Source organism: Anopheles merus, chromosome 3R (assembly GCF_017562075.2).
Source record: "Anopheles merus strain MAF chromosome 3R, AmerM5.1, whole genome shotgun sequence".
NCBI classification, from domain to species: Eukaryota; Metazoa; Arthropoda; class Insecta; order Diptera; family Culicidae; genus Anopheles; species Anopheles merus.
The window spans coordinates 29733468-29757220 of record NC_054084.1 but is presented as its reverse complement, the minus strand read 5'-3'; the positions used below and the strand labels follow the sequence as shown (position 1 = coordinate 29757220).

Below are 23753 nucleotides of genomic sequence, written 5' to 3'. Positions count from 1 at the left end.
GATGTGCCCCGCCAGAAAAAAGAAATCCCATACAAAGGCGTCTTTTTCTCCCATCATCCATAGTTACATCTCTCGCGCCGAAGTTTTTGTAGGTGGGAAGTAGCGAGAGCGAATCGATTTGTTCGCCTACGGATTCGAGAGTTCCAATATTTCGCTCACACCCCTCCATCAACTCCTCCAATTTTTGCACTCTTTGTACTTGAATGGAACGAAAAAGCGCATAAAGCGCAACAACAACCGGAACAAAAAAGAAACCGGTGGAAAGATAACTCTCAACAGTGGCTGAAGCAGCGTTTGGTGGGAGGGTGTGGGAAGCAAGCATGCAATAAGTAGCCTCCGGAATCGGAAGGAAAGAAAGTGGAAAAGTGTGGGAGAAGTCGGCAAAATGAAATAAAATCAATAGAAAGCTATAAATTAAATTAAACGGACAGACAGACAGCTCGCTCCAAACAGGACAGACGGCGACAGGCCTGGCCGTTGGAAACAGGAAACAGGAAAACAGGTTTTGCAAGCGGAAAATAGCATAACCGAGATTGGCCCCGTTGTAGTGGCGATGCCCCTCTTGAAGGCTCTCTTTTTTCCCATTTTTCCCACTTTTCCACGTTTGTTTATTTCCTCTCTTTCGTCCGGGCGCTACTTTACACGAGGCAAAGGTAAAAATGGATCCCTCTGGTTTTATTTGCACACCAAAAGGAGGGCTTCCTGCCTTTTTTTTTATTCATTCGACGCCCATTTTATCGCCTACCTGTCTTTGGGGGTTTTGAGCGTTCTTTTTTTATTATTATTGAAAGTGTAAAGTCTTCTTTCAGTTCAGTCGAATGTACTGGAGCAAAATTAAACACACATAAAACAGACGGTGTGACTTGTGCGCTCCCTCTCCTTTCTGCATTATCAGTGATGCATTTATTGCGTTGTGCAACCGGGAACCTTCCCTCCACCACCACCATCATCATCTTCACTCGTTGCTTCTCACCCAAAAATCCACAACTAAAAGTAACGAAACCAGCTCGCAGTTGGCTGCAGTTCAAACAGGGTATAACTCCGCTCTTGCGATACGTAAGGTACGTAAAACAAACCAAACGGTTCCGGGTTTCGAGTGAGCTGGAGCACACTGAGTAGCGTTGTTTTGCCGCTACAATATGGTTTCTATGAAAAAGTGCCACATTTACTAAGAATTGATAGTGAACGTGAAAGATACGCTTGCGTGCTTTGCCTTTTTTTCGTTTCTGTGGTTTCCTTCCATCCTGGTTGCGCCTTTCTTTTATGCAATGTGTCAAATTTCAAACGATTCAAAGCAAACAAACAGAAGCTGTGCTCCATTTAACGGGGAAAAATAAAGCAACTGATTCCAGTTTACATTAAAGTTCATCTGAAATGCATTGCAAAGTTGCAGTTGCTTCTTCAGCGCAGCACATCGACAGTTAGACAACGAACGATCGAAACACAAAAGCCCGTTTAGGGTTTTGGGAATCCAATCACAGAAGGAACTGGTGTTCGCCTCGAATAAGGCACGAATAAGCGTAATTTCAAACCATCGAGAACAATGTGAATTTCTTCCGTCCCTTTTTCGGTCTCTCTCTCTCTCCCTCCTTTTTCAGTTCAGGAAGGTGAACTGTATGTTTTTGGTAAATGTCCTCATCATCATCATCATCATCATCCCCACGCTAAAGCTAAGCTCGCGCCATGCCATTCGGAACCATTTTTCTACTCCATTTGCAGGGACGGAGAAAGGCGAAAGCGAACGCCTTTTTAACACATACACACACACACACATACACACTACACGATGACACATTGCAGGGCTGCCATTGAAAATTGAAAGAAATGAGAATTTAATGCTACACAGAAACCAACGACAGCACACAGTGGGGCATTCGTATTCCCTCTATCTCTCTCTTTCTCTCTTTTGCTCGTAACGAAAAGCGCGCGCTACGTTCAGAGTGGTTCTGGTGGTTCTGGTGTTTCGATTTCAGTGTGTGCCTGCCGTACGTACGACCTGGTACGACTGAATCCCCCCCGCCCCAATTGGGGACGCCGGGCGCTTATAATCACATTTTTCTTCAATACGACACAGCGCATTGCCCGCATGTCGACAGCAAAAAGGGGATATGCCCGAGGGATGGAAAGGAGCGCACAAACGCTCCAGGAATGCCGTGGGGCACGTTGCAGCATACCGTTGCAGTGCCCGATTGCAAACCGGGATTTAGAATGGCAGTGTATGTGACTGTGTGTGTCTGCATTGTGCATCGGAAGAAAGAGTTTATTAAATTCCGCTGCTACCTGTTTTGGACTAATTACGGAATGGAGTGGAACCGGTGGAAGAAAAAAAAAATTAGCTAGCTAAGCTGCACAACACGCTCTAATTACATCGCAGCGGAGTAGAAGGGCGGATCAGAAAACATTTTTAAAACATTCATTAGTTAAGCATTACTTCATTGTTAATAGCCGTGGTCTTTCTTTCCAATTCATTTACTACAAGAGCACATGCTTCATTGGTATCACACCGTCCTGAGGTTTTATTTTTTCTATTAGTAGTAGCGGATAGATGCATCGGAGTGTCCTCGGATGGAAGAAAATCATAAAGAAGGTGAATAAAAAACAAAACAAACAAAACTCTGTAAATAGAAAGCTTCTCTATTGGTGCAAATTGATTGTTTTTTTTCCTCTTTTGTTTTCCTTTGCCACATCAGATAAATTCCTCTCTCGATATGATCCTTATACACCGTTTGTCTCACTTGTAGTGATCGTCCGTTATTGCAATACAGAAAGCATTTCCTCCTTCTTTCTTAATTTGTGTTAATGATTTTTTTTTTTTAAACCACATAAGTGTCGGTGCCTTTGTTGCCATGAATGATCTACGACAGTGCCGTTAGCGTAATGTGCGTTTAAACTCATAAGGACAGGGACAGAGACGTGAGCTTTGACGAAAGGGAATGAGATGAACCGATGGGAATGTAAATGGGAGTCAAGGGATGGCTACGACACACTCTACACACACACACACATATATGCGGATGTGCTGCTCACAGTACATTGTGCTTATACGATCACTCTACACTATTAGCAAACTACAAACAGGGAGGGGGCTCTTTCTATTCCTTTTCTCCTTGCCTCAAACATCAACAGCAAACAACAACATCAACAACTAATCACGGATATTAAAGGTAAAAACGCACAATCTCAAAAGGGAAGGGAAGCTAAAATACACACACACACACACCGGGCTGATTCACAAGTTTGCCACAAAAAAAAATCGTGTGCCGTGTGGCATGTGGGGGAGAGTTCGGGGTGCAAAAGGGAGGGGGGGGGAGGTGCAAAACGGTAAAGGTTGTTGGTGCAGACTAAACACGTTTTTTGTTCTAAGCACGGCTAGGCGCGTGCATTGCTTTTGCTATGATTCTACTATCTGTTTTTCCCACTTTTTCTATCTCTTACTGTACGCTACTCACACACTGTACAGGTCTGTTTCATGTTGCTGTTTAATGGTTGTATGTCTATTTAGTGTGTTTCTTGTCTCTCTTTTTATGTGTCGATGGCTACGGAATTACGATCGTTGGTGATTTGGTGAACTCCTATACTAAACTTGTCACTGATGCTTGTGATTTACTGGGTTTTCCAGAGGGTTTCTCATAGTTGTGCGACACTTCTCTTGATTCTTTCTAATGGGGAAGTGAACATCATATTCCTATTGGATTTGTCCACCAAGGTTGCTATAGAGTCCAATTCCCATTATATTAAGTTCATTTCACGAAAGAAAGAGTCCATTCCGTGTCTCACAGCTATGAGAACTCCTCGAAAACCCTGTATAATGATATCTGTGCTTGCATTAGGAATGCTTTCCTCTAACACTTACTTAATCTTTTTCCTTTCTCTAGCGTGCTTTTCACTTCACGCACGCACTCACTTATACGAACAATTTTACTAGAAAAAAGGCACATCTTGGATATAGTTACGGTTCTTTTTTGTTTAGTTTTGTTGTAAAAAGCGTCTGTTTGCTGTTTTCTTTTCGATTTTAAAAACCACACTCTTCGCGGTTCCTTTCTCTCTTTCCTTTCGTTTCCTTTCGATTCCTTGTAAAGAGACACCAAAAACTGTACCATTCTTCCGACCACCATCATCCCATGTTTTTGGCAAATGGATTGTGCTTTTTTTCTTCTATTTAATTCCTCCAGTTTTTACTAACATATTAGAATATAGTTCTGTCTTTTGAAAATTCACTATGTTTACAATGTGGCGGGATCGGTTGTTTTTTTTTCGTTTACTGTTGCTTGCGTTGTGTAGAAAACGTGATTCGGAGGTGTTTTTTTTTTTTGTTGTAAAACTTGTCATTGAGAGTAAAGGGAGTGAAAAACGGGTGTTTCTGCTGGAAAAGTAAAACTCGGTAGGGATGTGGAACCGATCGTTGCCTTTCGTTTCGTCCAAATGCCTTTTTCAAAACATCCCTTTTCCTTTGTCACCCTGTACCTTTTTTCTCCTGCTACCTTTATCTCTCTCAATCTATCTCGCGTAGCGAACTCGGTGGAAAATGTTCAATAATAACGACCTGTATAGGGGTAGCAATAAAATATAGTTACAGTAATATCCCATTTTTGCTCTAAATTCCTCTCTCTCTCTCTCTCTCTCTCTCTCTCTCTCTCTCTCTGTCTGCCATTCTGACCTCCTTTTCTCTTAGAGTGATTCGAAGAACGGTTAATAAACCGCACCCGATTGCTTCGTTGGCGTTCTGCGTTTCCCCCTAAACGCTCTCTTTTGGATTCGAAGAGGGGTTGGTAACGGTTGTGGCGTTACCACCTGATTGCATCTTCTCCACTGATGTTGGACTGCATCAGCGTCGTCAGTTGATTCCAATGCTAGTTTTGGAACCCTCGCTTTCCTACCATACCCATCGTCGCCTTATAACCCTACTTATGTTTCATCGCATTTTCGCGACTCGTCAAAATGTTGTACGCACAGCCCAATGCCCACGATATTTCGTGTCCGTCAATCTTTTTATACAGCTGAAAAAGGTAAGCCAGCAAAAAAAACAAACACATTATAAATCACAAACCGACATGAAGAGTGAGTCTACTAATCAAGTTCTTACCTTCAGGGGCGTTTTTGCCTTCAGTCCGTAACCCTCTTCAAGCAGCGTCGAGATGAAGACCAAATCCACACACATGAACGGTTGGTCTGCGTTCGCTTCCGCGCAAACCTCGCGCGATTTGCTCACAAACTCGCCCACCGTCGTCTCGCCACCCTGCATGGGGTCTAGAAACAAGTAGAAAAAGAGCGACATTAAAATAAACGCCCTCCGTAATAAATCATCACCAGAAAAAAAAACAACCGCCCCTTCCTTACCAACAAGCCCCGTCTCGATCGCACGATCAAAGAAGTAGCTAAAGGCCGATATTTCGTGCTGCTTCAGCGTGACCGGCTTCGGCTTGAGCGTCGGCAGCAGCTTCTGCTTTACGATCGACGCACACAGCTCGTAGTCGACCACGGGGTTCTCCGCCGTCGCCTTCGGATTGTCCTTCCCGCTAATGTAGTACTGGCCCGTCCCGTACCGGAACAGCTTCTCGTGGATGATCGGATTGACGCACTCGCTCGACAGCTTGGTCTGGTTTTCGCCCGCCCGGTGCGTAAACACCGCGTGCCGTATCGCGTGCAGCCCCGCCCCGAGATAGCTGTTCGTGAACACCTCCACGTACGAGCTGAACGTGGGCACCCGGTGCATGTAGTCCTTGTACAGGGGCGTCTGCGAGACGTCGCGCGGCGCAAACGTAACCTGCGTGCTGCCACCGCCGAGATCCAGCGCCGCCACCGTGTTGCGCCCGGTCAGCTTGCCGAGCAGGAAGTTGACCGTGAACCAGGAAAAGATGCCCTCGTCCGTACCGTCCATGATCTCCACCGCCTGCGCGTTCACCAGAAAGCCGGACGATTTGAACAGCTCGCGGCAGGCAGCGAGCAGTGCTTCCGCTTGCGCAGGCGGGAGCAATCGCAGCCCGGCCGTCGCTTTCAACACCAGCGGTGTCTGGGACAGCTTCGCCTCCGGCACCACGCGCTTGGCAAGGTCGAGTAGTTTGCCGATGCTGGCCGCCCCTTCCTCGGGCCGACCGGCAAACGCCGACAGGCCCGGTTTTGACTGCTCGAACAGCTCGTAGTCTAGCACGAGCCGCCCATCCAGGGTGCCGTGGTGAAACTCGAACGCCAGCACGCGGCTCCCGGTCGAGCCGGCATCGATCACGACGGCGTAGATTTTCTCATGGTACCCGAGCCGGCCCGCAATGCCGTCGATGATCGGATGGAACGAGTCGGTGTACGCGCCGAGCAGGAAGATGAGCAGCGACGCGCTGACCACGAGACAGATGAAGGAAAAGCGCAGATTGCTGCCGCCCGGTCCACCGCCGCCCTTGGAGCCGCCCTTGCGCCTCGAGCCGGCCGGTGGCTGTGTGCGTTCGGACGAGTCTTGCTGCTGCAGCTGCAAGGAGGGAAGCAAAAAAACAAAAGCTATTAGTATCTACATAAACACACAAATGAGAGAGTAGGGCTACTTGTTTTTTTTTATTACTAAAACTATACACCCGGATGAGGTGTCCGGGCTCAAGGTAAAGGCATCGACGCTTCTACACAAAACGTGCAACTCATTCAATTGAAGACGAAGTTGCCTAATCATCGTCATCCCCTCCAAACCCCTCCCCCAGCTCACAATCGGCACCATTATCATCACGAACGTAGCACAATCATAGCAAGCCAACTGTGACAAGTGGTCGCGATGGACAGATGAAGACGATAGTGTGGGGTGGGGTGCGGGGTGTTCGGATCGCGAAGATTCCCCTAACAAAGCAACCAAGGGTTTTTTTTACTCTTTTTTGCAGACATATCTTCCCAGGCATATTATTTACCAGTTCGTACTCGAATCCCATCTTGGCTGAGGTGGAGGGTGCTGCTGGCGATAGAAGACTACTTGCTGGGCTATCTTATCTAAAATTCAACAAAAAACCATAACCCTTCACCGCACCCCCGCGGGTGCATCGTTTGCAGTTCCCCCTCCCCTTCGGTTCGTTGGTTCGGTGGACCGGAGTAGTGTTGGCATTCAGAGGAGTTCGATGATGCAAATCCACTGCCTACGAGGAGATATTTTTCGTTCAGCCTGTTGCAGCATCCGACACAGAACATTCAAGGCTGTGCATCCAACTGGTGGGTGGTGGGTATGTTGCAACAGTCGACCCACAGCACTGACCGGAGGGAAAATGGCACACTTCGGAGCACACGAAACGGAAACTTTTCTTTATGACCGAACGATGTGTGTGTGTGCGGGGGGACAAACTTTCCCGCCCCGAACGAACAACAAAAAGGAGGAAACACTTGCACGCTTTCTAGCTACTTCCACGCACTACAATACACGCGTGTACACAGCCACACAGCCTTTTGCTTACATTTTCCGAGACCATTTTTGACGTTTCTTCGTCACCTGCGCGAAAACCCCCCGGGCAGCCGCAGAACAGGGACAGATGCGGTGCGGTGCGGAAGCAGAAAAAAGAGAAAGAAAGAAAAACCGATCACTCGCTTACCTTCCGGTTTCGTAGGTTTTGGTTCGCTGTAGGCATTATGCTATGCTGGTGTGTTATGCGATCCGGCACGGTAAAAAGGCACTCGGTGTGTGCGTGTGTTTTGGGGGGCGAGCGGACACAGAATCCGGTCAGCGTTTGGCAGACGTTCGGACGGGTACAGAGAGAGAGAGGGAGAGGGAAACGAAAAACGGTGCGGCCTTGCCGTGTACGACGAGCCGACTTCAATTACGCACGGCAACGAAAGGGCAAAACAAAACGCGGCTCGCGTACCCGTTGAACAACGTGGTGGACGGTGCTGTCTCGTTTTCCGGGCGGTTGCAGACCGGCGAACAAAATTTGACAGCTCAGCGTGTCATTGAATTGGCATACAACAATTCGAACTGTCTGTTGAGCAGAATGAGCAAAGCGCAGCATGATTTTATTCCTAAGAAAGGGCATTGTAGGCAAAGTTTCTGTGTTTGTGTGTACCCCGGTATGAAAGGTAAAATGCTTACCTCTCGGTGGTTTTGCTGCCTGCTAGAGGGTTGAGCCTCATTTTCTGATGAAATGATTTCGGTAGTGTGCGATGAACGTGTTTTAATGTGTGGATTGGATTGCTGGAAACGACAAAAATATCAAATATTTATTCATATTGGGAAGAGATTTATATAGTAAAAACTCTGGGAACAGAATGAACATGCTTTCTCACTTTTTGCAACGAAAAATTAAAGCTGATAGAGAAAGAAGTCTTTTGGATTTAGTTCGAAGTAAAATAGCGGAGATAATCTCGTAAAAAATATTTTTTACTTACCATGTTGAAAGCTTTCAATTTATATCGATAAACGTTTTATTGACCACAGCATACATACACTACCAAAACTAAATATAAAATTTGGATTTAGGATTTTTTTTTACTTTTTATTATACTGAAGGCTTACGCTAAAAACACAAAAGTTGTTCTTTGTTTGAACTCTGAAGCAGGAATGAAAACATGTGTTACCCCTTCGAGGTTTGACATCTGAAAGACCGTTGCCAGACACATCGACGAGATCACCGTAACAAAAGTATTTAACAAAACAATTGACAGATGTAAAGTAACACAACGTAACGCATCGTAACGCTTATTTTTAGCGGAGGATCAGGCCGCGGTCAGACACGCCGAAAATAATCAGTACAGGTGTCCTCCGAGATACGACTGTATTTGGGACCGAAAAAATGTCCCAAAGTAAGGCGTAAGTCGAAAAAGTCGTATGTCGAATATCTATGAATATAAAATTTATAACCGAAGTTGAAGAGTTTGAAATTATGATATCGTGTATTTTATTTAAAATAATGTCCGATAATGTAATAATTATATTTAAAAAACCGTACACAATATAGATATTCATGATAGGGTAGTTGTGAAATCTTTGGAAATGTGTGTATAACGGTTATCAGCCCAGATATTCAAAAAATACATCAATTTCTTGTGAATGACAACTTTTAACTGTCAAAATCAAAATCGTCGTATCTGCGAATCGTCGTAACTCGAGGGGGTCGTAACTCGGGGGACGCCTGTATGATAAAAAAATGATTGATGAAATGCAAGCAACACTAATTTTTTTTTAGCCGTCCTGTGAGCGAACCGTTTCACGTTTTTCTGTATTCTCTTCAAAATTGAAGAAAACAAAACATAGTTTTTTTATTTACAAAAACAAGCGTTATTTTTCGATTGTCAGTTTTTTTTCGTATTGGTGTTTTTTTTTTTCAGTGTGTCTGGAAACGGCTTTAAACCTGATAGAGCGAAAACGTCTGTTGATTTTGTGGACTGAGTGAGATTGCAGCGCTGATTGCATAGATTGCTACCAAAATAACAACTGCATAGCGCGACTTTCTTTTCTTTTTTTTCAAGGATGAATTCAATGAATTTACTTTTTCAAATCTGTCTGAAGTGGCTAGATGAGGTACTTTGCATTTCGGATCATTATGATACATTTTAACTTTACAGATAATGTGTTTTGTTGCCCTTTTTTCTTGTCTTATACCTTGTCCACTCATCTTTGAATTCTAGTATTTTCTTTATTTTTCATTCTCTTTATCGCTCTCTTTTTTCTTCTACCTCTTATATACCACAATTACTACGCTTTGCATTCCTTAAATTTCCCATCTATTAGCGTACGCTCGCATCGATCGATTCAATGCGCAAAAAACAGTTTATACCTATTCATGGGATCAAAAATATCCCAAAAATTACCCTAATCTCATTTACTCTAGCAACCTTGGCCTTCGGTTCCTAATTTGCTACTTGGGCCGCGCCGCACAGCTGTCATCGCAGCAGGCAGATTAGAAAAATCACACACACACGCCACCATACACTCACACACCCGTTCACGCAATCTCCTCATTCGCTCGCTAGCTCTACACACGCACACACAGTGCACAGTGCCCAATCGGAACGGAGCTGCATCTCGTCACCTTTTCGTCCGGCAAAACGTATCGATTCAAGTGCAAAACCGCTACGCAAAGCTGCGAAAACCCATCGAAAGAGGCTCCGTTCGCTGCCCTCCATTTGCTGCCAGCACAATCTTTCGGTGCTACGTGTCTACCCCCTCCCTGCCCGGTGTGTTCTAGCGTGTTCTAGCAGTGATCCAGCGGGCCCAACCGAACACCCCGAGCGTGCAGTGTGTCTCCGTGTGTGTCCGAGCACCGTCCGCTTATCACTTCCGTGCCCCCGTGATAATTCATAAAAGCCTCGAGCATCCGGCCAGCGGAGCTCATTCGTCGCAAACGTCGGTTCGGACCAACCACTCCACTCTCCGCCGCGTGTGTGTGTGTGTGCGTATTATTAGTGCGTGCTTGCGTTTCCGTGCCCAGTTTTCCGTGGTGGAGTGAAAAGCGCCCGCGAAAAATCAAGCCCCAAAAGTGCATCCAGCGCGAACGCGAAGCGAGAATGGCAAATCGGAACGAAAACGGCCACTCCGGCAACGCCGACAAGGAAGTGCGCGTCTGGTGCGATGGATGGTAAGTAGTAATGGGTGGAAAAGCCATTTTTTTTCTTCCCCCGCTGATGCAATGTGTACTACGATGGATGGTGAACGATTTACGGTTTCTTTTTTTTTTTGCTCGGATTTTCCCTCCTGTGTGACCTTAACCAGCAGAAGGGACAGAGACGGCCAAGGCGTTGTTTGTTGTTGGCATGTTCCCAAAATAGAACTATTTTTCATAACTCTCCTCCACCTCAGCTGATTCTGAGGGCGAGGGAACCGGCGGTCGCAAAAGTGCGCAATGCGGGGTGGAGAGCGCGGAGATGGCGGGTTTAAAATTTAAAACAAGAAACGCCCTTTTCGGCACCGTTTTTTACGTGTGTTTTTGTGCGTGCGTAGAAGAAAAATTGCGCGCTTCTTTAAAGGTAAAAAAACACACATTTTCCGTGGATTTATTTACGGAAGTGCACCAGGTGCCTGGTTTTTGTAGGTTACACCAGTCCGGCACTTCCACCCACCCTGCTGCTTGGCACAAATACATGTTCCGGTTCTGTGTGCACGCGGCGAAGTCTGGCCTGCACATCGGCCATCAAACCGACAAGGAAACACCGAGTGTGTGTCTATGCAATTACGGCAAACTGCAGTTAGTAGGTGCATCTGCTGTGTCCGGAGTGTTTTTGCGAGCGGACAATTCCTTTTTTGCTCTAGCACCACCGCTCGAGAGACTTCCGTTTTCGCAAACGAGCAACATTGCAGCAAACGGCACCAGCAGCCTACTAAGAAGGTTGAAGGATGTTGTTGATGATTGTTGGTGCTACTGCTGCTGTTGCTGTCTAAATCGGTACACAGACCCGACGCGATGCCAACGGAAGTTTGTTCTTTGTTTGCCCGCTGCTGTAATGTGTACAAATGTGAACCCAACTTTGTCTCAATTGCAGCGTGTGGTGAGGGAAGAATGTTTCATTCAACACAAAATGATTTTTATTCTTTTTTTTAGCGAGGAGCGGAAAAAGAACGCTCAAAACAGCGACGAGCGGTAGTAGCTGCAGTTTTTTTATCGATGCAACGGTATATGATTCATCGTGCGGTAGTAGTGTGGTGGGGGTAAAACAACAACCCCACAACAGCTTGGAGCGCGGGTGGTGGGCATGGCAGACGGAGGAAGGAACCGTTTAACAAACGGCGAAACAAGCGCGGCTTCCTTGTAGTGGAACAACTTGCCCTCGTCCCACCAATACTTCCACCAATGGAATGAACTTTTGGCCCAAGTCACCTTTTGGCTTGTGGTGGTGACGGCGCGTCAAAGTTTGAATGAAACTAGCCGTGTGCGCGGGGTCAACACGAGAGCTGTGTACCAGCAAAAGCAGCTGCACTACCTCCAGGTTGAATGAACCTCGCTGCTGGCGCGCATTCCTTTCCTGCAACGGCAGAGGTCTTTGCCGGGCGGTGCCAGAAAAACACGCCACCGACCGAAACGCTTGCGCTTTAAGGCGTTGACAGCAACGCGTGAGAAACAAAACCCGCTATCAACTAGCGTGAGGATGACGTTACAATCATATCCCCCTCCGAAGTACCCTCCTTTTGCGGGGGTTAACATTTTGGCACCAGGGAAAGGAAGGTCATCAATGTGTGTGAGAAAAGGAGTGAGAGAGAGAGAGAGAGAGAGAGAGAGCTAACGAAACGGGATGCACTAATCAAAACACGCGCGCGAGATCGTATGATTCAGCCCGTACACCTATCAGCGTCCAGCAGCAGGCTGCAGGCTGTTCGGGCGTACAAAATGCGCAAGACCGTGTAAAGGGAGAACGCGGGACCGCGCATACCTTGGCCCCGAAAAAGAGAAACAGAGAGAGGCAGAGAGAGCGAGAGAAATCCCAAGCATATGTACCCCAAGCGTCACAAAAGCACGTGTGTTGTGCATAAACCGTACGGCTCTTTTTTTCTCTGTTTTTTTTTTTTTAAAGCATACATTTCTCTTCTCTCTTTAAGCGTTGTACCACACAGCCACGCAATGCTTTCCCGTTCAATTCATTCCTGCATTGCTGGTGCTGTTAATGATACATATTTATGAAACCGCACGATGGAGCGCGGTAGAAAACAGGTTTTCCCCAGCAACAAACAGCCCATAAAACGATGCGCGCGTTACATTACCACATCTCCGTTCCTGGGGGGCCAACAAATAAAGCGTGCTTGCTTGCTTGCTTGCCCTTGATTTCCAACTGGCATGTTGCCTCGATTTACGCGGCAGTCTGTTTACGGAGATGATGATGCGGAGGGCCAAGAGACGCGTGTGAATGGTAGTGTAAAAATAGTACTAACAGTAATTCCCGGACTGCCAGAGAGTAGTAGTAGTAGTAGTAGCGTGTACAGCAGTGTGTAGAGCGTGTTTTATAAAGGAGCAAATCTTTTCTTTCCGGCATCCTCATCGGTCCAAAAACATGCCCTGCGAAGGTGGTGTGTTCAATGCGAAGGATAAAAGGGGCCATCACCACAACCACCGATGGGCGAAAAGCCTTCTCCACTCGCACACACACACACACACGCGCTCCTCTAGGTCAAGGTCGCCTCATCGCACTCACCCGGGGCGGGTTTGTTTACGCGGGGTCTAGAGTTACCGATGCATGCGAAACTTCCGCCAAAACAAAAGGGGGGAGCGATTGAGAGGGCCCAAGACGGGCAGTTGCAGTTTCGTAGCGTCGAGCAAATTGAGATAAGCAGTGTGTGTGTGTGTGTCTTTTCTTTTGTTTTGTTTTGCTCCCCTAGTGGGTGCGAGAGTAAACATAAACGAAGAAATGCGCGTGTGCATTACGATAAGTTGTGTTGCAGTTTAGTTTTTTTGATATGTGTTTGTGCACCCCGTTTTAATCGTCCATTGACCGTCTCGAATCGTTCGATTGGTGGTGATCCGAGTAGTCATCAGGTTTTACCATTTTTAAATCCTAGAATTACTAATGCCAGGGTGAGTGTGCAGCATGACGGGTCTCAATTTGATTGTAAAACAATTGTACGAGCAGTTGCATTTATTGCCACACTTCTTGAACGTTTTTTTTAATTATTATTTTCCACTGAAACTCTCGCGTGGCGTAATGTATCGTGTAACGTATTTTAAAGCCAGTGCGCTAGCAAGATAAGATAAAACCACACGCTTTTGTGGGACGCTACAATGATAATGATTATTCATCACACCCATCAGAACAACACCCCAAGCCCGGGGGTATCTCCGATGGCATTCCAATGTTTACTTCCGGCAGTACTCGTATCCTCACCCTCCGTTGTTTTTACAGTCATCGGTGAAACATTCCGCGGTATTATTGAGCGAGCGATAAGAATTGGTTTTGTACTTGAAAGGTGTGGTACTGGAAAGTTTTACCTTCGCATTGGCGTATTGTTGTGTAAAAGTGGTTCATATGGAAACGCCATCAACCAAGGAAACAAATCAAGTAAACTTATCCGCATTAGGGTCGCATTTCTCTATTTATGGAGCAAAGGACATCCCATTCACATACGCCAGCGAGAGAGTAATGCGGTTGACCTTGCGACGGACTCGCGACGGGGTAAAGGGGGGCAAAATGGGCACCCTCTATTTAAGCATTATTTTACAGCAAAGATACATTCCACTGCTCAAAATGTATTATTTGTTGGAGTGTTCTATGAACATCATGCAAATTTTTCAACCCTTAAATAACAAATAACAAAGAACATAGAAACAAACAAAGAAAAATACAAAATAAAATGTAGTAGCATATTGATGTAGTTTTTGCCACATTGAAAATAAGCTTAATGCTCTGTCACAGGCATGCGTGGAAGTTTTACATTGTATATTTTTTTTTTAAGATATGACATTTCTATACAATTTTTCCAGAGAAAGCATGGCACTTGAATGAGTATTTTTACTAATATGTATTTTAAAAAAATACAACAATGCTTGATGTGAGCAGTTATGCTTTTGGCAAAATGAGCAGATACTTTTGACATATGGCGCATGGTGAGGCTGTGGTGTGTTGTATTTGTCCCCACAATAATGATTACAGGCGCACACCTTCAAAAGATTTGATTTTGTAGATTGAAATGTGTAAACGTGTTTTTCTTTTAAGAATATATTATTGAAAGAATTTTAAGAGCTTTCTTGAACAGCGCAAAACAAAAGATAGGAAGAGAGTACATTTCACGAAACGCAACGTGCGCTACAGCATAGACCATTAGCTAAGCGCAGTTGTTCTGGCCCATATTTCCACAGTGTTTTGACGTTTCACGTTTTGTTTATAAATGCCCATTTTTGAATCTCGTACAGGTTTTTTCCAGGAGTTCTCATAGCTGTGGGACACGTAATTGTCTCTTTCTTACGCAAAATTAACTTACAGGGTTTCCCACGATTTATTGGTCGGTTCCCATCAATTTTTGGTGGGTTCCCATATTTTGTTGATGCGTTCCCACGATTTTTTGGTCGTTTCCCAGAATTTTTTGGTCCAATTGTATTGATATCCAATCGGAAAATACCAATAAATTATGGGAACGAACCAAAAATCTATGGGATACGACCAAAAAATCGTGGGAACGCACCAAAAAATCATGGGAACTGACCAATAAATCGTGGGAAACCCTGTAATGTAATGGGAATTGAACTCTATAGTACTCTTGCTGGACAAATCGAATTAGAAATTCCAAGCAGCCTCTCCAAAAAAGGGGCCATAGAGTCCAAATTCCATCATATGAAGTTCACTTTCCGCTAACAAAGAGTCAAGGAAGTGTCGCACAACTATGAGAACCGCTGGAAAACCCTGTAAATGGTGGAGACATATAATAATGTAAGAATAATGGTGTGTTGTGGCAAATTCAAAAGGAATATTCCGTAAACTGCTTAAATGTCCATTTCGCACCGCTTTCCCTTACTCGTTACTGTGGACACGACGACACGAGTCATCGTTGCATTGCCATTGCAAGCCTGCTGCCTGGTTGTTGCTTAATTTCTTCGGCATTGCTCGTTAAGCGGGTCACGTTTCGGAAGATTTTCTAACTACACACCCGGCACCGCTACTGGCGGCAGCACGCGGACAACCCGGACGGCACGCAATTAGCAAATAGTAATATCAGTCAGTCGTGTGACCTTTTCCTTTGCTTCACCGCTTGTCGTAATGTCTCGGGGTGTGTCCCCTGGGGAGGGAGGAAGTCGGGTTTCTCTTCTTTTACTTCTCTCCACCTCCCCCAAGACACGTGTGTTACCGTGGCGATAAGAAAATAAGCACCACTGTGTGTGGCACCAACCCTACGCAATATGAAGCTTATGGTTTGTAAATTATTTAATAAAAATCCCTCTGGGGAGGAGCATTGGGTGGATTTTTTTTGTTACCAGCAACACAAAAGTAATTACTATTTCCCATCCCATATTGATTGCTTATTGATTGTTTTTGTCATTATTTTTTCTCTTTTTTCCGCTCCCGCAGCTACGATATGGTACACTTTGGACATGCGAATTCCCTCCGCCAGGCGAAGGCGCTCGGCCACAAGCTGGTGGTCGGCATCCATAACGACGAGGACATTACCAAGAACAAGGGCCCGCCAGTATTTACGCAGGAGGAAAGGTAACGTTTTGAAATGATTTTTTTTTTTTCATTTAATATATGTTTTTTTCTTCTTTTCCCGTTTTGACCCGCTGTGAATGTTGCTGAAAAATCGCGCTCTTTCTCTTGACCTCCGATAATACTGCTACTGGGGACTGTTCGATCATTTCAGACTGGCGTAGGCTGTACTGTCTCTGTGTTGCCACCTTCTTTATCTAATCCCCCACACCGCCCCGACCTGAATCGATTACGCAAGTGTCACGCCACCGGCGCTCGTCGTTACAACCCGGCCGATGACGTGCGCAAATCCTTATCCCCCGTTTTTAACCCGGTTTACGTGACCGGTTATCAGGGGGTCTCCTCCCCAATGAGCGATAGTGTGGTCGGTCGGCGGCGGTGTCGCCCGAAGGTACAGAGATCTCTGAGAGGGAAAAAAAACACACACACCCGAAGGAGAAGCTTCTTAGCCGAGATTCCCTTTAGTTTTCGGTACATTGGCGCGACCTTCTGACGTGATGATAATAGACTCCTCAAGGCGCTTTGATAATGTTCCCAGGGGGTACAGGAGGTCGCGGAAGTTGCCCGAAGCGCTGAACCGAAACATGTTTTGTTGAGCCATTTTTTGTTTGCGCCAATGAGAACAGTGTGTAAACCATACATGTTCGCTTTAATGCTACATTGGCGCCATTTAATGCTTGGGTTGGTTTCAGCGTTATTATTTGTAGCGCGCACGATCGATCACGAATAATGGAGGGAACGTGAAGCACATGCCCTGCCAGGCATGAGGCCTGATAATGCTCCGTGTTCTTGGAATGTGTGTGTGTGTTTTTTTTTTCTCTCTGAACCGCGTTCTGCCAGTACGAAACGCGCCGGGACCTCGTGGTGGTGGTTACCGTCAGCTCCTGCAATACCCGCCAGAGTTCAATAGAGGGCCGCAAAGAAAGCGCGAACTTTGGAACGCAATCGAACGACTCACTAGCCCCCCCCCCCTCCACCAGGAACTCTCCCCTTTCCTTAGACGTTTATGCCCGGCCCAAGTGCTGCTGATTTGAGATAGCGGCATGGCTTGGCAAGTGCAAATGGGACCTGGAGCGTTGTACCAAAGACACAGCGACACAGCGCTACTGATTGGTGGGTGCGCTAGACTCGCGCACAAAACGACAATAAGAGAGAGAGAGAGACAGAGAGAGAGAGAGAGAGAGAGAGAGAGAGAGAGAGAGAGAGGGAGAGAGAGGGAGACAGAGTGAGAGAGAGTGCACTTTTTTAAACTCCCATTTACACGAAGAAAAATGTATATTGACCGGTGGGTCCCACTTATCAGAGACAACGAACCGGCAAAGTACCGCGTAGTAGCAGTAGCAGCAGCAGTTATGCTATCAACGAGCGTCCTCCTTTGCGGGGAGGAATGGAAGGAGAATAGGGAGGATGATAGTTGAAACCTTGCCAGCCTCACACAGCCGTTGAGGTGGAAAAGTATCTTGAATGAACCGTATTTGAAGGATGATAACGGCTGTAACGCACGTTTGTTTGATTGCATTTCTAGGCAACGTGTGCCATTCGGCCACGTGACATTTCGGTTTCGGAAGATCGTAAGAAAGATGCATTTTCCTTCTCAGAATGATCGATATTAACATACTTTTATGAAGATGGCTAGATAAAAGAACTAATGCATGTCTTTCAACCTTTTCCTCTTTGTAGATACAAAATGGTTCGTGGCATCAAATGGGTCGATGAGGTGGTGGAAGACGCGCCGTACGTAACAACGCTCGAAACGCTCGACAAGTACGACTGTGACTTCTGCGTGCACGGTGGTAAGTTTCAGCATAGCGATCATACCCTACAACAACAACAAACACTGCCGGCATGAATGAGAACGCTTCGCTCGCGACCGACTCATCCTGCGATGCGTATTTTGACCTCCGTCCACTATCGGCGCGCAACCCCAATCTCTTGCTCGATCGGAGTGGTGTGATGATGTTGTCGTCGTCCGCCTTATCTGCCTCTTCCTTCCCGACGCACATAGTAAAAAAAAACTGACGACCTCGTTCCGAAGCCAGATCCGGGATCACATACACACATACCAATCCTTGCAATGAACCGCCGGTCTCGCGGCCGGTCTTACGGTGACGACGTTGTTGCTTCCGTGGCCCAGCGTGGCTGCAGCGCGGTATTGCAATCTTCAATTGACCCAGGGCCCCTGGACGGGAATGAAACCAAGCGATCAAACGATACTTCCGAAACGGTGGTGTAGCGTTGGTGCTGTGACTCCCCGGGACGAAATAGCACTGACCCTTTAATCAGCGAGCTGGAAGAAATTGTTTACTACGGCGCTAAATTCTGCGGGGGTTGTGTGCACGATCGTGATCGATCGATTGATTGGCATTGAGAGGTAGACGTTTGACCGTTGGACCGTAGGCCGTTCGCGACGGCCAACTCAGGGAACCTTCAATTCCTCTTCCAGCTTACAACGAGCATCCATTATCTTCTAAAAATGTTTCATAAAACTGCTAATGATGATTCTAACATTAAATTCGTTTTAATTACCACTTTCAGATGACATCACCCTTACAGCGGACGGTGTGGACACGTACCATCTAGTCAAAAAGGCACAGCGATACAAGTAAGTTTAAAAAAAGATTCTCTTTTTGTTCAAAGTGGCTAATGGCTTCTTCATTCTATTTTTCCAGGGAAGTATCGAGGACGGCGGGAGTTTCGACGACGGATCTGGTCGGACGCATGCTACTCCTTACCAAGAACCATTTTAAGCAAGGTGATAAGGAATATGAGGTTGAGAAAGATGGTAAATATTCATCTCCACATTACTCTCGCATTCTCGTCTGCGTGTTTTGTTTCGCTGCGTTGCGTTGCTCTCTGCGTGCGTTTTGTTGTGTGTTTGTGTGTGTGTGTGTATATCGCTCAGAGATTTAATTTACCACACGTAGCTTTACCAAACTGATCGTACGAAGGCGCACAGTCGTCTTCTAGCTCTCCGTAATGCATTATACCTGCTTAGAATTTGCTATCCGTACCCCTGCACTCTCCTCTCTCCGACACTTTCAGTCGAGAACATGGAGAGAGAGAGAGTGTGTGTGTGTGTGTGTCTAATGGCTTATTTAATCTTTCGATTCGTGGTTGTATCCTCTTTTCAACTGTTACAGGGTTTTCCAGGAGTTCTCATAACTGTGGGACACTTTATGAACTCTTTCTTCTGTGAAATGAACTTAATATAATGGGAATTGGACTCTAGTACCCTTGTTGGACATATCTAATAAGAATTTCCAAGGAACCTCTACAAAAGGGTGCCATAGAGTCCAATTTCCAAAATATAAAGTTAATCGGCCGTATCGGAGAGCTCGTTCGTTCCCGGGAACGTTCGCCGCGACGCTCACTTTCACTCATTTCATAGCCCTCTATGATAAAAAAATTAGAAAACCGTCTAGGTTTTGTTCTGCCTCATGAGCTCATGAGCGACGAACGCTCTTCGACGAACGATCTCCCCGATACGGCCGAATATCCAATAGGAAAGGGTGAGAGTAGTATCTCACAACTATCAGAACACCTGGAAAACCTTGTCCTATTCTGTACTGAGATCTTCGTCTGTCATCCTGTCGTTTCATGCTCATAACTCGCACAGCTTGCCTGCCCATGCCTGCCTTGATACCTCCCAGCAACAACCCCACTTAACATTCCCCCGCTTTTTTTTACTTAACCTGCATGCCTGCTTTAACCACCAAGCCTCTTCCCCTTTCTTTCTGTTCCTCCCTTCTATGCTCCCGCTCTCTCTCTCTCTCTCTTCAACCGAAATCCACCCCTCTGCGCTCTTTCTCACCACAACAAGAAGATGTAGACGCGCTAGAAGCATTGCTGAAGCGGTATAATGAACAACGCTTACAAATCCTAGGCTCGTCCCAGCTCGGCCAGGACCATACGGCCCGCAGCCCCTGGACCGGCTGCTCCCAGTTCCTGCCGACGACGCAAAAAATCATCCAGTTCAGTGACGGCAAGGCGCCGAAGCCGACCGACCGCATCGTGTACGTGGCCGGTGCGTTCGACCTGTTTCACGTCGGCCATCTGGACTTCCTGGAGAAGGCGAAGGAGCACGGCGACTATCTGATCGTCGGGCTGCACACCGACCCGGTCGTGAACCAGTACAAGGGCGGCAACTATCCGATCATGAACCTGCACGAGCGCGTGCTAAGTGTGCTGGCCTGCAAGTACGTGAACGAGGTGGTGATCGGCGCCCCGTACTCGGTGACGGCCGACCTGATGGAACACTTTAACGTGGGCCTGGTGTGCCACGGTCAGACGCACATTGCGCTGGATGTGGGTAATATCGATCCGTACGCGATACCAAAGCAGATGGGCAAGTTTATGCTGATTGATTCCGGTAAGCATGACGCTCAATGACGAGATGTGAAACAAAGTGTGGCACGAGTACTAATCGTGAAATGTCCTTTCTTTTGTATTGCAGGCAACACCATCACGACGGAAGACATTGTGGAAAGAATCATTCGCCATCGGCTCGAGTTTGAGCAGCGCAACAAAAAGAAGGAAAAGAAGGAGATTGAAGTGTACGAGGCGATGCAGAAGGTGAAGCTGGCCCAGAAATCCGGTTGACCCGATGACGCCGATGACGGCGACAATGATGATGACCGTCGTCGTCGTCAGTAGAGGAGATGCAGCAGCAGCAGCAGTAGCAGCAGCTAAAGAAGTTCAAATTTCCCGTCTCCGTGTGTTTTGTGTATATGTTAACTTGAGTTGACGTGTGTGTGTCGTATGGCGTGGCGAATGTGTTTATGTGTGTCTAGCGCGCCGTGTTTATTGTATCGCCGTATCATTCCTGTTTATTTGTCTGTTTTTAGTTTTTAGTTAACGTAAAGAAGAGGTTAGATGCGAGGCTGAAAGAGGAAGTGACGAATGTTATTTACCTGCTTAACACAACAAAAAACAAACAAACAAGCAAATCCCCGGTTATAGTTACAATTTAGTTCAGCGCGACCGCTTCGTGTGCGTCATATTATCAGCCTAATGTGGGAGATTTTTTGGTTGTTTTATCAAGAGAGTCGACAGTGTTTGTTTTTAGTTATTTATCTAACGTTTTTAATGCAACACAACAGCAATAATTGTAGAGAGAGATATAGATGTAGTTGTTCTTTCATTTCGTTTCCACCACCATCGAAAGAGGAGGAGAGGTTTCGTTTTGGGAAACCTGACCGACCCGACCGGTGGGGTAGAACAAGAAGAAGAAAAAGAGTCAAAAAAGGAGGGACACATGGGCGCACACGAAATTACAAAAAATAGTAGAATCTCAGTTTTTTGTCGCCAAATAAGAGTAAAAAAACACCCAACACTGCGCTGTATGTGTGTGAGTGGGCATAGATTGTGGAAAGACGCGGGTTTGTTTTTTTAGATTTTGTTTAAAATATTGTATCACACCAAATTGAGTAGTTTCGTTTTTTTGTATTTATGTTTTATTTGTGCTATATATGTTGAGCGGAATAGGGAAAGAAAGTGACGTATACAAAAGCTTAGATTTCAATTAAGAGAAGCGACAAGAGAAAAGTGGTCGTGTGTGTGTGCAATTGTGTGTGAGTAAATTATTAGCTAATTAGCACAGGAACATTATGAACACAGTAAAACAAAAAGGTGTAAAAGAGGAAAAGAATGAAGGATAAATCACAAACAACACACACACACTCACACACACAAAAACACCCCAAAACACAACAGCCTAAGGTTTAGGGAAGCGACTGTACGCTATAACTACTACTATATATGTATATTTAACGTAACTACTACTTATCCAATGATCGATCGCTTGTGTAATTTCAAATCTGCGCGCGCGATCCCCCTTTAATAATGATGTAGCTGTGAAGCTGAGATTCCTTTCTATTTTTTTATTTTCTTTTTCTGGTGCGAGAGATTGCTTCATCACAAGAGGAGAAGAATGTGTAACACACGTTTGTAATATTACTGCTATTATGTGCGGCTAGCGAAAATAGGGGTTCAGAGCAGGAATAAAAACAAAAGTGAAAGCCTATGCGCGGGCTCGTCCCTTTTAAAATCAATCAAAAGAAGGAGAGAGAGAGAAAAAACGTTAAAAATTGAACCTGTGTACATAGATACTGCAACGGCTCATAGCTGCTATGGCTGTATGGCGTGGCGGACTGGTGGTGTTTAAAGGGTGGAAGCCACCGGAGCCCTTTACTCTGGGAGTTTCTGTGTGTTTCGGATGCCTAGTAGCTAGCTCGCTTTGTTAAGCCAAACAACTCCTCCTCCCCCCGGTTTTCAGTGTTGTAGAGAGGCAGAGCGCGCCTGCACGAGTCCGATATTGCAAATTTACAAACTTTGTATAACAAAAAAAAAAACACAACACTCCACAAACACACATGAAAATTATAAAAAAAACTGGAAACCAAATAATAATATCTTCGGGGCATACGAAATGCGAAAGATGGAAATCTAGATTTGTTTTGGCGTTTTTGCAAATATCCGAAAAAGCCGTCGCATGGGAAATGGTATGACATTACATTCTAGAGTGCAAACACCACACATGACAATCAGTTGTGTAATGCACCACACATAATCAGGCCGATTTTATTGTGATAAAAAATGTAACTAAACAACAACAAAAAAAGCACACAACAACGCATCTCATCCCATCAACCTCAATCCGTCAATCTGTCGGTGCAAATCGGTGAAACGACCGCGCGCGCGTTTGTGTGAGGGGGTAATGAAATCATTGCATAGAGAACCATTTTTGCACTTTTGCTGTTATACTGGTGCGCGTCATCAGCGATCTTCCAGTTTGCACATTGTGCACAACCACCCAGCGGATGAACAATTTATTGAATCATTACACGCCCGACTTCCCCCCTAGACACGACGGGAGATAGTAAACGTTTCGTTCGGCATGCCGCGGGTGGGAAGAAAATCTTTGTACCAAAAACGTTTTTATTTTGTACAAAAATTCACCACTTAAACCTTTAATCGGTACGCTCCAAATGTTTCGTGAGGTATGAAGTAATAGTTTTAAAAAACACGTTTTTGTGTTACTAAATCCCGATTTTATCAAAACCAATGCACCTAAAACCGGAACGCTAATTACCATCCGGCGGCGTATGACCTTCAACCAAACCACACGCCGTCCTCGATCGCTCGATGATCAATATGGATCATCTAGTGTTAGGTGCTGGTGCAAATACACCAGACCCACTGTGGCTCGAATCGGTGGAACATTTGCTGCTGATTGATCTCTTGAATGTGCGGGCGCGCACAACAGCACATCATCAGGCTACTGGTTTCGTTCTAAATCGTTCTAAATACGCCCTGTAGGGTGCGGTAGTGAGTGGACCCCGTGTACCATTAAGATAATGGGTACGTCGGTTGCCTCCCTGTACCGATTCGACTCTCCCCCCCCCCTCCCCCTCTTCGATAGCAACTCTTCAACTGGGCAGGTGACACCACGGTTCCATATCGAATTGTTTGTTGGGAGGGATTACAGCCTGATTTGATTGTGATGGCATGGGGTTTTTTTTTGTGGTACATATGTCCTCAAATTAACCCTTGAAGGAAGGTATTTCAGCGTGCATTTTGATCCTCTTTCATGAAGATTTAAGTAAGTAAGCACATTTTCCATTTTCAATTCTAAAGGTTTGAAACAGACCTTGAAAGGTGAAACATACACGTCTCGATGGTTTACA

At 45.7% G+C, this 23753-nt stretch overlaps 2 protein-coding genes across 7 annotated transcripts; one reads left to right on the top strand and one right to left on the bottom strand.

The window, feature by feature from the left end:
• Positions 1–2488: 2488 nt before the first annotated feature.
• Positions 2489–7813, bottom strand: LOC121596144 (ectonucleoside triphosphate diphosphohydrolase 5). 2 transcript variants are annotated; one of them, XM_041920824.1, is made up of 4 exons: positions 7551–7813; positions 5338–6457; positions 5084–5247; positions 2489–4997 (listed from the first exon to the last, which is right to left on the bottom strand). In XM_041920824.1, the coding sequence occupies exons 1-4, from the start codon at positions 7584–7586 to the stop codon at positions 4902–4904; spliced, it is 1416 nt and encodes a 471-aa protein (XP_041776758.1). In that variant the 5' UTR covers positions 7587–7813; the 3' UTR covers positions 2489–4901. The 2 variants fall into 2 exon arrangements, with proteins under 2 accessions (XP_041776758.1, XP_041776759.1); XM_041920825.1 differs by lacking the exon at positions 7551–7813 and adding an exon at positions 6882–7420.
• A 2053-nt stretch (positions 7814–9866) lies between these two features.
• On the top strand, positions 9867–22511 carry LOC121596277 (ethanolamine-phosphate cytidylyltransferase). 5 transcript variants are annotated; one of them, XM_041921075.1, is made up of 7 exons: positions 9867–10529; positions 15934–16071; positions 17749–17861; positions 18604–18670; positions 18738–18820; positions 19952–20437; positions 20522–22511. In XM_041921075.1, the coding sequence occupies exons 1-7, from the start codon at positions 10459–10461 to the stop codon at positions 20665–20667; spliced, it is 1104 nt and encodes a 367-aa protein (XP_041777009.1). In that variant the 5' UTR covers positions 9867–10458; the 3' UTR covers positions 20668–22511. The 5 variants fall into 5 exon arrangements, with proteins under 5 accessions (XP_041777009.1, XP_041777007.1, XP_041777006.1 ...); XM_041921073.1 differs by having other exon boundaries at positions 18738–18850; positions 19892–20437; XM_041921072.1 differs by having other exon boundaries at positions 18738–18850; positions 19889–20437.
• The last annotated feature ends 1242 nt before the right edge of the window (positions 22512–23753 follow it).